This window comes from Lepidochelys kempii, chromosome 7, assembly GCF_965140265.1.
Source record: "Lepidochelys kempii isolate rLepKem1 chromosome 7, rLepKem1.hap2, whole genome shotgun sequence".
Classification (NCBI taxonomy): Eukaryota; Metazoa; Chordata; order Testudines; family Cheloniidae; genus Lepidochelys; species Lepidochelys kempii.
Window position 1 is genome coordinate 71,282,877 of NC_133262.1, and position 13,106 is coordinate 71,295,982.

At 38.9% G+C, this 13,106-nt stretch overlaps 1 protein-coding gene across 2 annotated transcripts in view; it reads left to right on the forward strand.

Annotated features, from left to right (window-relative positions):
- The window catches only part of NRG3 (neuregulin 3), a 920,908-nt gene that overhangs the window by 868,820 nt on the left and 38,982 nt on the right, over nt 1–13,106 (forward strand). For both annotated transcript variants that reach the window (XM_073353289.1, XM_073353290.1), the window contains exons 6-7: nt 1,689–1,815; nt 12,957–13,084. In XM_073353289.1, the coding sequence (XP_073209390.1) occupies nt 1,689–1,815; nt 12,957–13,084 (255 nt within the window). The remainder of the gene's footprint in view (nt 1–1,688; nt 1,816–12,956; nt 13,085–13,106) is intronic.

Genomic DNA, 13,106 nt, shown 5'->3' on the forward strand with positions numbered 1-13,106 from the left:
CAGGTTTATAACCTCTTCTACTAATGAGCTTAAATTACCTACCACACATACTACTCACATTTGTAAAATGTTTATAGTGTCTGTTAATAAATTTTTAACCCTTTGTACGCTATTTAAAACTGAACCTTTAATGTAAAGTGTTGGCATCCGAGGGCACTGAGTACTAGATTTGTGGAACATTTTCGAAATGTGATGGAGTTTTTCATTGAAACATCATATTTCAACACAAAAAGGGAAGAAAATCGTATTTCCTCCCCTCTGGGTTTTCTATTTCAGTTCAGCACCTTACTGAAAATACTTAGCTTCTTCCAAATTTGGGGTTACAGTCAGCTGCTGTCACAAAGCTATTGCTGGTGTGAAGGATGGTTCTTGCTCTTAGACAGGCTTGGTCTACACTTAAACATTATGTCAACTTAGCCACGACTGTCAGGGATGTGGAAAAACACACCCCTGACTAACACAGCTGTGCTGACAAAACCCCAGTGTAGACGCAGCTCTGTTGATGGAAGAGAGCTTCTGTTAATGTTGCTAACATTGTTGGGGGAGGTGGTGTTCCTACACTGGCAGAAAAAAACTCCTTCTGTTGGTGTCAACTGCATCTGCACAAGGGGCCTATGCCGGCATAGCTGTCTCAATGTAGGCGTTGTAAGGCCACCCATAGAATGCTGCCTGCAGCTGTGTATACTATTTTCTGTAGCAAAAAAAAAAATGTAATTAGTTTTTATGGGTAATTTAAAGTCTGATGGAGTCACTCTGTAGCTTATCAAGACTGAATGAACACTCGCAGAGATAAAAGGCCAAATGTGTCCAGCTAATAATCATTGCCCAGCTGGGCTGTCTGCATTCGAAAGATAAAAGAAATATTTAAAATGCAGATTATTGCATTCCATCCTCAGTGATGTACTGACTTTTAGGACTCAGATTGATGGTACAGTATGGCACTAGATGTAGAAATTCAGTAATAAAATCTGTAATTGTATGCTGAACATTGCTTGTCATTATGGCTCAGCTAGTAGCGTCCTGCATCTCTAGCACATAGGGTTGTAAGTTTAAGTCCCACCCAAGAGTTTGTCTTGTTGCCAGTTGGGCTCATACCCAGTGCTTTTCCTGGGTGTATGGGAAAAACTGGACTGTTAAAGTCATTAAACCAGGATCAAATCTATAATGCTTTTCAGGTAAAAGTCAAAGATCCTATAGCAGTTTTCATAATAAATCGGCAGTAGCAGTGGTTTCTTGGCCAAAAATCTCTGCTACAAATGAAAACATGTTCTTCAGTCTTTCAAAGCTATTTGTGAGCTATGTTGAATGCACAGTGGATGTCTATTTTTTAAAAAAATACTACAATACCAGTATCTAGTTTAATATTATCATGCAGTATTATAATATACTTTTATACATTTATATACATTTAAAATCAGGATCCGTTTTCTTCCCTGCTTTAAACTTAATTGGATAATGTTTGCTGCATTGAAATATATGGAGACACTGGTAGATTAACTACCAGATTGACATGTTTGTTAATCCACTAGGAGCTATCTGATTTTAATTACCTAAAGTTCTTAGAATCACTGATGAAAGACAAGATGAGGCGGGGGCTGGGGGTGAGGGAGCATGGCTATAAGAGTATCATAGTTATTGTAATGGAGAAAACAAGTGCATTTCTATACGAACTGTATTTCTGCCTGCAGGAAACAAACTAAACAAATTCAGGAACAGCTGAAAGAGTCAGAGAATGGGAAAACCTATAGCCTTAATGCTTCCAGCATGATGGCAAAATCAGAAACCATGGCACAAAGCCGAGTCCAGCTGCAAAATGTAAGTAATTTTGCCAACTGCAATACTTAATTGTCTGGCTGAGTTTGTGGTGTCGATAGCATCAGACTTTCATATTGCTATTACTGTGAACCTTAGTTCACACCCATGATTGGTAGAAGAATGGGGAAAAGATATTTTAGTTTACTTTCAACTGATTTTAAACTGTTAGGTATAATGTATTAAGAATCAAATTGTTCGGCATATGAAGATTTTATGGATTTGTTGTTGTAAACTCCAGTTTCTAAATAATTCCAAAAGCTGGAACTAATGTATGCATGTAGGCCAAATAAAAAAAATAGAAAGATGATGCTCCAATGAAGAAACTCCAGATCATTCTGTGAACTTGACCTTAGATGAAATAATATTAGACCACAACCAAAAGAGGTTAGTTGTCCATAAATAGGATTGTACATAGCTATCATCTGAATCCAGTGACATGTAATTTTACATGCAATCCCACAAGCATCAGATATATAAAACAAACAAAGATTGAAACAAGGAAATCATGTGTGGTAAATCCCAAAGTATTTATCTTCCATTCCTAGTCACTTTCCAAAGGATGTCTTCCCCCTTCCTCCCCCCGCCCACTTCCCACAAATCGCACACTATTAGTACTGTCCACTTTTAATAAGCAAAGATATGCGAAGAAAGGAACAAAGACATTGGAATAAGGGAACAAAGACCCTGCTAGCATACCCAGAATTACAGCATAATGGGCAATCACATGAGATGCATTAAAGCCTCTCCAAATGCTTAAATCTTTTGGAGTTTGTATTTTATTTGTGAATCTAAGAAATCGTCATACAAAATGCAATTTACACTCTGCTGAACAGATGTACCAAGACAATGAAATGTAAAACCCATAAATGAGAATCCTATCTCTCTCTCAAATACTGTTAAGATTCATTTTACCACAGTAGTGGATTTGTTTCTTTTTCTTTGTGATAGATGAAAGAAACAATAGGCTTTCATCATGGATCACAATTCAGTATTCAATAAATTAAGGTTACCTCTTAACCTCTCACCTTCCACATCCGTTCCAGCTGAGGGTTTGTCAGACCTTATAAGATTTGCGGGGTTTTAGTCTAGCCAGATTCCCCCCCCCAAAACTGAGATGCAGCAGGAAATAGGGAAGAACATTTGTACCTCTGAGTCAATATTAAAACAATGTTAAAACAACCCTCCCCACAGGTTGCTACGCTCATACTGTAGCCTCATCCATGCTTTGGCTGAAACTTGTTTGCTGAACTGGTTCAAAGGCCTGATCCAAAGCCCAGTGAAGTCAATGGAAATCTTTTCAGTGACCTCCATGGACTTTGAATAAGGTCCTAAAATATGGGTCCAGATTCATCAATACACTCTAGTTGTTTTTGTGTTGCCTGGGTGATACAGAGCACCAATTCAACATCTAAGCACCTGTCTCATAATTGTGAATATGATGCTCATTTTTAACCAGTTCGTGCTAACTTACTTCATATATAGTTTGGCTAAGCAGAGGAGATAGGATCAACTTTGTTTAGATTAAGTTAGCCTTAAACAATATAAAACTGTTTAGAACCAGTGCAGCAAATGCAGATTGAATACAAGTCTAGACAGAACCTCCATTGCTGAAGGGAGGACTTTTGGGTGATCACACAATGTGCATTAAAGATATGGCTCCTTTTTTGTGCAGAGTAGTGCCAGTAAACTGACCTACTTCCAACTCATGATACCTATCAAATTTCCTCCTGGTTTAATTTCATCTGGTTCAGTTACTCTTCACTTTTCCCCTTCTTCTTCTTCTTGAGTCCTTGTCACAGAAGTGTGCACAAGCAATGTCTCTTTGTATTGCTTCATTGAGGTCTTCATACAGGTCTCCCCAAAGAATTGGCAAATGAGCAGGTGTTCCATGGTATGCATCTTGCATATATTCCTGTCATTAGAGTGCACCCCATTTGATATATTAGTCTTTGATCTGCTAGTTTGCCTGTGCAAGCAGTTCAGGCAGCACCTCGTTGACCAGTCTGTACTGGCCTTTCTGGAAAGATCCTCTTGGGGTTCCAGATCTATTTCAGTGCATCCTACAATGCATAGTCTTTCATTCCATAACCTCATCGTGCCTTGCCAGCTGTCGTATCCAAAGGCACAACATTGGTTATAAAATTCTTTCACAATTTAAGTCATTTGATTATTCCTGTGTGACAATATAATGGATGCCTTGGATCTTCCATCTCCTGTGATCTTTCCCTTTGGCTTGCTACCTTCCTCCTGATATCAGGTGGTTCAATGACAGCCAGTAAGTACAGGCTGTCCTTTGGTGTTCGCTTTAGACATCCTATTATTCCATGACAACTATCATTTAAAACAGGGTCTAATTTCTTAGAATGGACAGATCATTCCTACACTGGACAGGCATACTGTACTATGGAGTAGCATAAGGCAATAGCCGTGGTTGGCAAAGTAGTTGGACTGGCTCCCCACTTTGAGGTAACCAACTTTCAGAGGTTGTTGTTATGGATGATAACTTTCCCTTTTGTCTTCTCTACATGGACTTTGAAGGAAAGTGTCCAGGCCAATGTCGCCACTAGGGTTTCATCCCCGGTGATGTTTAATTTCCTCTTGGCTTCTCGATGGCAAAGATGTGTCTTGGTCGGGTTGACACGAAACCATTTCTTATTCCCCCTAACAAAAGCTAGAGTGAAGGTTGCTGATTCAGAATAGCTATCATCTGTGTTTCCAGCACATTAGCAGGTGAAGTGAAGTTTGTAAAGTGTTTTTTGTGATCCTTTGCTCGAACATATGCTGTATACACCAGGTCTCGAATATTACTATGTATATTGTCTCTTTCCCTTTGTTTTTAATTCAGTCAAATATATTTTGCTACAACTTTGTAAATAATTATTTAGTGTCTTTTGAGCATTTGATAAACACACCATAAGCTTCACTAATGTCCTATTCTATTGTTGTCATAATAATGCTTAATATGTCCCTTATAATGGTCATGATGGCTGAAGTGGTAGTTTGAGGATTGCAGTTTTGGGGGATTTGAAATAATAAACAATAACAATGGTTTTCAGCCAAAGTTTGCTTACCAGACAGCGCTGTTCAGAATGGTGAATACCAATTATGGTAATTAACACACAGTTTTCCAGATCTTGTGCTGCTGGCAGGGAGATGTTCTAGCCTTGCTTTTAATGCATTTTCCCTTTGGGAGCAAGGACATTAAGGAAGAAAAAAATAGAATGACCTTGCACGGTTAAGGATGTAGCATAACATTGCGGGGTAATCATGGTTTCTATTGTTGGAAAGACTTAGTGCAGGAAGGCACTTCATTAAATATTCATAAACCATTACAGTAAAACGACAACGACAAAAAAAGACTTTCAAACTTGTTCCAAAACTGGGAAAGTGCAAAATATCAACTCTTAGGGGGCAAATCCTGCCTCCTCCTCAAAAGCTGTAATGGGGTTCTGGTGTGAAAGGACTGGGAACAGGACACTGATGGGGAGGCAGAGCATTCCCGTGAGGAAACAGAAGTATATTCAGCAGTATTTCAGTCACTGAGCTGTAGTAATCTCCATGGAACTTTGCCTCAGCAGCTCACAATCTGTTGATGATGGGAAGGATTCCACACCCAGCCCAGAAACTTCTCTCCAGGACCCAGCTCAGCTGGTTAGACGGGGCGCTAGGCTGAGCATTTGGCCCCCTAAGTGCATATTGTTGCCCTGATCCTTCTCCCGTTGAAGTCAAAGGCAAAAGTCAAAGTGACTTCAATGGGAGTATGATGAAGCCTGTGCCATGGCAAAAGATGGATGATGAAGATCCACCCTCCTTCAAAAAATTAGAAGTGCTTACATGGCATCCCTGAGAATTGTTCATTGGGGATACTTAGCAACTACTGAACCCTGTTAACTGACAATGGGGCAACCTCAAAAGGCTTGGATATTTGATTTTCACATGTCCCCCAAAAGTGTGCTTCTATAAATCTTTGAAGTCTTCTCCTTGCCTACCTCTTTGAGTGGATCCCAAAAATCTACCTCCCTCTTTCCTACCTCACCCAGCTCTTCCTCTCTTCCCTCCCAGCAAATGCTCCCAGACTTAACTCCTCCTTCTCTAAACTGGGTCTGGTGACTCCAAATTTTATACCCAGATTATTTTCCCTCCTGTTCTCTGTAATAGTTGTGAAATGGGTAAGGTAGACACTGTTTGTGTAAGGATTATGAGTTTAATAAAGTCAAATGGCTGTGGTATTTCAGGCCACTGTTAAACATCTGCCGCCTGCTAAACTAGAGATTGGTACATTTCATTCGTGGGTAAAGTGAACCCAATGCACAGATTCTTCCAGACATTCTATCCTCGCTCTTCCCTTTGGAAGAGGTTGCACTCTGGGTGTCCAGAACACAATTAGTGGTACTCAGCTGACTTTGCAAAGAGGCTGGCTTTAAAGGAGCTTGACCAATTACAGTGCAGGGGTGCCAACCCCCCCTTTTTAAAATTGGAGATTGGTAAATCAGGGTTGTATTGTTTATACTTAGAAAGGCACTTTGGGTTTCTGTTAATGAGAGGTACTATGTTAATGAAAAAAAATTACTATTGTAGGTAGACCCTCTATTTCATTTTGAACCAAGCATTCAAATGGATTACAAACTTGCATTTCACTCTAGCCTAACTTATCCTATTTGCATCTGTTGCAGGAAAATATGGATTAATAAATCTCAATCCTTCTGGTAGCCCACCTCCGTGCCAATTAAAGATTTCTTTAGAACAGCTTGATTATGAAAATCACAAAGAAGGTTAAAAACTCTGGATGTTTGCTTTCAAAATATTTTCCATTTGTAATGCAGTTTCTTGCTGCATCCTAAACTAAATGTTATCTAGTTGGAATTCGTGTTTCAAATTGCGGTTTGGGATGTTCCCCTAAATTCATTAAACATTCATATGGAAGGGTTGCTTTTACAGTCATTTAATGAGATGTGAAATAGATGCTCAAGTTAAGCAACATGATATTCAGAAAGCAACAGGGATTGCTGATAGTATGAAATGTAGAAACATTAGAATTCAGATTGTTCACATCCTTTATTTTTGTGTGTCCCTTCAGGAGAATATCCACAGCTAGGAACGGAAGGCTACCTAGCAATATGTGGAGTTGTATTGCCTGGGCAGATCCACATTGTAGGAGTCATGTGCCAGGCATGTGAGCTACAGAACATTTGGTATTAAATCTGTTGGGAGGGGGGCTCAAGTACCCTGTGATCCACATGTTCCAGAAGTTACCCCACTTTATACTTCTCAGTTTCTTAATGCTTAATGAAAATGTTCCGATAATGTCTCTGGAGAAGGGAGAATAAGTGTGGATTTGCAGCTGCAATACACTTGGAGAGCTCCATTTACCAGTAGATTACATGCATTTTTTCTTTATGCAAGTCTGCCCCTTTCCTCCCCCATAGACTAAACAGCATTGACGAATTCTGTAATTCTATCAAACAAATCATCAATCTTGTTTGTTAGGGAAGAATTATTATTTATAAACTCCTGCTACTTATGGCTTTCGATTCTATTACCCCCCAGGTGTTTGTTGAGCTTTCTCCTCTTAACACTGCTTCCATTATTTTGTTAGGGATATAGTCTGGATTTATATGATAGTAATGGCCAGGATTACTCTAATTTTCTTGTTTGAACAGTGTTACTACATTTATTATTTCCTGTTTCGTTCCCATTTGTCTGTCACTTTTCAAAAATAACCTCCGACAATACAGTCAGCTAATTCCTGGGTGTCTTGAACCTGGATCAGTTTGTGTATCTATATATATTTTCCAAGTGTTGTAATATTTGACTTGTTATTTATCAATAGTTATTCTTATCTCCTTCAAGTCATTCAAACTTCTTTTGTGATTTTTTTTGTTAAAGGCATATTTAAAGAACTCAGTAGTGCCGTTATTATTGAGTCACCAGTGATTTAAATTCCATCCTACTGCTTGTCTAGTACTACTACGTCTCCCATGATATAGTTGTAAAATCACCTTATTCTGCCCCCCTCCCCTAACCCTTAACATTCACTCATAAAGGGCCAGATTGTGTCTGTTCTTAATGCAGCTACTTTGGGGAGCCCTCTGCACTTATGTGGCCACATTAGGGGTCCCTCGATTTTAAGGAGTACAGATGCTCACCTGCTATTCCACCCTTGCCCAGGCAAGTGACAGAGAGAGGTGGAGACATGCAAAGAGAATGCTCCACCTTTCTTATCCTCAGAAGAAAAAGCTTTTTGTTGTTTGTGTCTACATACCCTGCAAGACTTTTTATACTCAGAGATTTCCTTTAACTCTCACAATTTTGAATAGCCCTTTGTGAAGCAAACTGGCCAAATTCTTGCATTCACCTTGATCAGAGAAACTGTGGGTTGTCAACCTAATTAAAATGCCTTTTAGGAATTCCTGGCCTCTTTTAACACCTGTGGATTTTAAAACTTCCTGCTACTGCACCTTACTCAGTAGATCTCTTAATTCCCCATCACCTTCTTTCCTGATGTCCAGTACTCTTGTTTTGCTGCATTTTGTGGTCACATTCTTCACCATGCTTGGTTCAAGTGCTTGTGGTCACTGATTCCAAACCTTCCTATCATTCTCAATTCCTCACTATCAGGGATAAAAATGCCTTTTCTCAGTCTTGTCACTTTTTGCTGGAGTGTGTAATAAATTATTTATTGGACTATTCTGTAGAAATACAGAGTAATTTGTTGCACAGCAAGATAGTGACATTTAAAGCTCTTTCTTAATTTGTTGGGGGAAGGGAAACGAAATATGTTTTGGCCTATGAGATGATCAGACCCGTCAGAAAGTTCAACAGCAAATTTTCCACTTCCATTTAACCCCCTGAGTGTTTGGGACATACACTGTAGTTTTGGCAGAGCTGTCAAAATAGACACATCTGATTTAAACAAACTATCATGGGAATACTGGCAGTTAAATATTGACCACACTAGACCAGCAGTAATGAGAGAGATACTGTAAACGAGTTAGAAATTCCTGCTCTTATAGGGGGTAGTTCTAAATATGGGGCTATTCAAGGGGGTTCCTGAGAAGAAACTAGGTTTCTGACTTTGGAACATCCCATGGAAGCAGTTTGCACCAACCTATCTAGTTAAAGAAGTAAAATCATAGGGTCAACTGATGCTCTTTGACGTACACTGTAAGACTATGTCTACACTACAAGCTAGGGATGTGATTCCCCTGCTTATGTACCCTCACAGTAGCTTGACGAGAACTAGCGTAAGTATAAATAGTATTGTAGCCATCATAGCATGGGCAGCTGCTGTGCTGAGCATGTACCCACGGGTTTCAGATGGGTTTGTAGCTGGCTTCCCCCTGCCCTCCCTTTCCGGCATTGTTGCCCCACACGAGTAGATGGTTGCAAATTGTACTCCCTGTTTCTGCAAGTGGTGAAGCTGACCCTCATTTCACCGTCCTTTGAATGGTGTAGTCATAAAGCAGCTCCTTGCTTTTTGTGTAACCCCATAATAATAAAAATGCTCAGCAGTTGTATAGCACTTGCCATCCAGAGATCTCAAAGCACTTTACAAAGGCTGGTACCATTATCCTAGTCTTACAATTCGTGAAATCCAGGCACAGAGAGATTAAATGATTTGCTCAAAGTCACACAAGTGAGGTGGCAGAGCCATGAATAGAATTAAGATTTCCCGATTCCCAGGCCAGTATTCTGCATATTAGACCATTCTGTGTCCTCAGATTTTAATAGCATATCTAGGAAAGGGGTGGAATATTACTCATGAGAAGCTGAAAGGATGGGTAATTGCCTATAACAGTTTATTTTCACCATGAAACTGTGAGTAAATGAAAATTTGCACAAAGGTTTATTTTTAAACTCTACCATTATTCATTAATGTATTTAGCCACATGTATCAAAGGACTTTTCAGAAAACTGCTCAAACAAGAAGCAGAAATAGTCAACCAAGAGACAGTAAAAACCTAAAAATAAATAGCATAAATAAATCTTCAGCTGTGTTTTAAATCTACCCGAAGAGCCTGCCTCAAATAACTCTACCAAACTGGGCGACTAGCTTGATTATTCAGGTTTATTGAGCATCCACAACTCATTGCAGCCAGAGGAAGCTGTGGTTGCTCAGCACTTGTGAAAATCAGGTTATAAGTGTGTATAGGAATGGTATCTGGGAAATGGAAAGAGAAGGGACATGGAAAGTATGGTCAATCTTAAGGAGCAATAAATACAGCAGTGAGTATAAATATACATAAATATGTGACAAGGGACATGAATACAAACAAATTCCTACAGACAAGATGATATTAAAATTCTCAAGACAAAAAAAATGTAAACCTGATTCTTAGCTTCAAAGGCAACCATTGTAATTGCACAAAACTGTTTAGAGGCTTGTGAAAAGTGCTTATAAACTCTTATCTGACCCATCACAACTGGAGTCCTTGTGAGTTTTGCTCTTGACTTCAAGGAATGTGGAATCAGGCCACATGAGTCTTTTATTATTTTCTGGGTGAATTAGCATCATGATTATGGGCAAGCTGTAAATTTAATAATGAAGAAATAAATCTGTCAGCTGAAGAACACCAACAAAAAACCCCACTAACCTGCAGAGAGTGCCTGTTGAGGAATTTGCTAAATGGGCTGGTATTTTATCCAACCTTCTAGGGCACTTTGAAAGGATCGTGCTTCTCTTCATGTATGGGGAGAACAGATGAATTGTGCCATCTTCTGCCCCAATCCACAGCAGTTTTTCACACCAGTCCAGAGGGCAGGACTGAGCCCTAACTATCATTTATGGTTCACTTCAGACTCATGATCTTACAGGCCATTTGGACCTTCAATTTAATCTCATGTAAAATACAAGAAGGGACAGGAATAACTTTCTTGAATTAACACTTCATTCTTTTTGTAGATCAAATTGATTTATTCAGGTCAAAAATCAAAGGCAGTTTCCTTTTTGTATCTGGCAGAGAAACCATTAAAGTTTGAAACCTTTGGGAAAGCTGGCACCTTAAAAATCATACTTCTGTCTGAAAATGTTGTTACCAATGATAACAAAGCTCCCTACGACTGAAAGAGATAAGAACATAATACATTTACTCTAGTTTACCAGCATTTGTGCATTTGACAGCACTTTGCATATATTCAGTTTCATTGTCATATCTCCCCCAGCCTTAGTCATTTTACCTTGTTGTTTGTAGAAAGAACAGGAGTACTTGTGGCACCTTAGAGACTAACAAATTTTTTTGAGACTAAGCTTTCGTGGGCTACAGCCCACTTCATCAGAATGCATAGAATGGAACATATAGTAAGAAGATATATAGATACACACAGAGAATTGAAAAGGTAGAGTAAGAGGCTAATTAATTAAGATGAGCTATTATCAGCAGGAGAATTTTCTCTTGCTGACAATGGCTCATCTTAATTAATTAGCCTCTTACTCCATCTCTTCATGTTCTCAGTATGTATATGTATTGTCTTATCATATGTTCCAGTCTATGCATCCGATGAAGCGGGCTGTAGCCCACGAAAGCTTATGCTCAAATAAATTTGTTAGTCTCTAAAGTGCCACAAGTACTCCTGTTGTTTTTGCGGATTCAGACTAACATGTCTGTTACTCTGAAACCTGTTGTTTTGTGTGGATGTTTCACAGAGCAAGCAGGGAGAGGAAAAACGCAGGGGGAACATGTGTTTGTTTAGCCACAGAAAATGGCCAGGTGAATCAAGGGTGGATGTAATAACTAAAACTATATTTAACTCATTTTTTAAATTGACTAGATCTCAGGTTTCTGTCATCCATTTCTGATTTTGTTGAAGATGGTAGTATGTATGATTAAACCTAAGAAAGGGGATATTTTAGTTTTTATGTGCACTAAATGTTGGGCCTTTTCTATTAGGCTACAAAATAACTATGACAAAGAGATGCATTGTGACAGAAATTGTACCAGTTCTTCACCATGGACAGTTTATATTGAATCACTGTTACTCTTTTTACTATAATGGTTGTTTAATAATATCAGCTGTGACTTTCTAGCGGGCGTAAGTGATTTAGGCATCCTTGAGTTAACTTGTATCATGTCCTATCTTGCACAATATTTTGTTTATTGCAAAAGAAATGGAAATATTGGTGATATAGAGCAACCCAAATTTGGAAAACATAGAGCCAACCAGGCTAACTTTAGGTAATTGTCACGTAGCCTAAGAAAGCTGCCAACTGCACTACTTTTTAAAATCTACATGAAAAGGCAGATCCATTTCTCATATCTCTGGGATATTACCCAATGAACATTATGGATGAGCAAACTGGTTTGATAAAATAAGAATCAGACTGCACATTCATCCATCCCTGACATCATGCTGAAATGGAATTTATTTTGGGTTTTTAAATGTTCTGTTATTCATTTGTTAATATTTACATATCTCTGCACTTTCTGGTTCCACTTGGAGCCAGATCAGAGAAGCGCTCACTGTATATTCAAAGCAAGACCAAGTATTTAATTAGAAGAAAGTCTGTTCTTGTTTTATTTCCATTTCCAAATGTATAGACTCTAGAGGTTCCTATGAGGATCAGTACTCAAATAGAGAACACCATACCCATAGTACCACTGGAATGCCAATTGCTTTCAGACTGTAAATGTAGACCCCAGGTAGGCCTGCGTCACAAATTGCAAATCGGGATGTAGACTTTCCCCAAAGGATGTTTGGATCCACCATTTCATATTTATTTCAATCCAAGTGTGTTTTTTTCTTTTGGGTTTGCTGGTTCCATCTGTTAATGAAAGGAGACACAGCCCTGCTAGGTCCTAAGGATCTTCTGAGATAGACCATCTTGCAGGGGCAATTCTAAAATCAGGCATGTGACTAAAGGATTCAATATTATAGCATTCCCTAATACTAAGGGTAGAGGTACCTGTATGATACTGCAATAACACTAAATACTTTCAAATGGTAAATGTCAATATTTTAACAGTGAGCACTGTATTTGTGCTTTCCAATATGCACAGGTTATTTAATTCATTCTTTTTCTCCCAGTGACATTTTTACTTTAAAAAAACCGCCCATCCCCCTCCTTTTTCATCTCAGATATTGATAACATGCATAATGTATTCTGCTTTTAATGTATTAATTGCTTTTTATTCTCTGTACCACAGTATTCAAAGACAGACAGGCATCCTGGGCCTGTGATGGGAAAAGTTATGGAGTCTAGTTTTTCAGGCACTCAATCTTTCCCTGAAGCCTTGTCTCCTGACAGAGGAAGCCAGCCTATCAAGCAACAAAGGTAAGGAAATGGCTCTCAGACC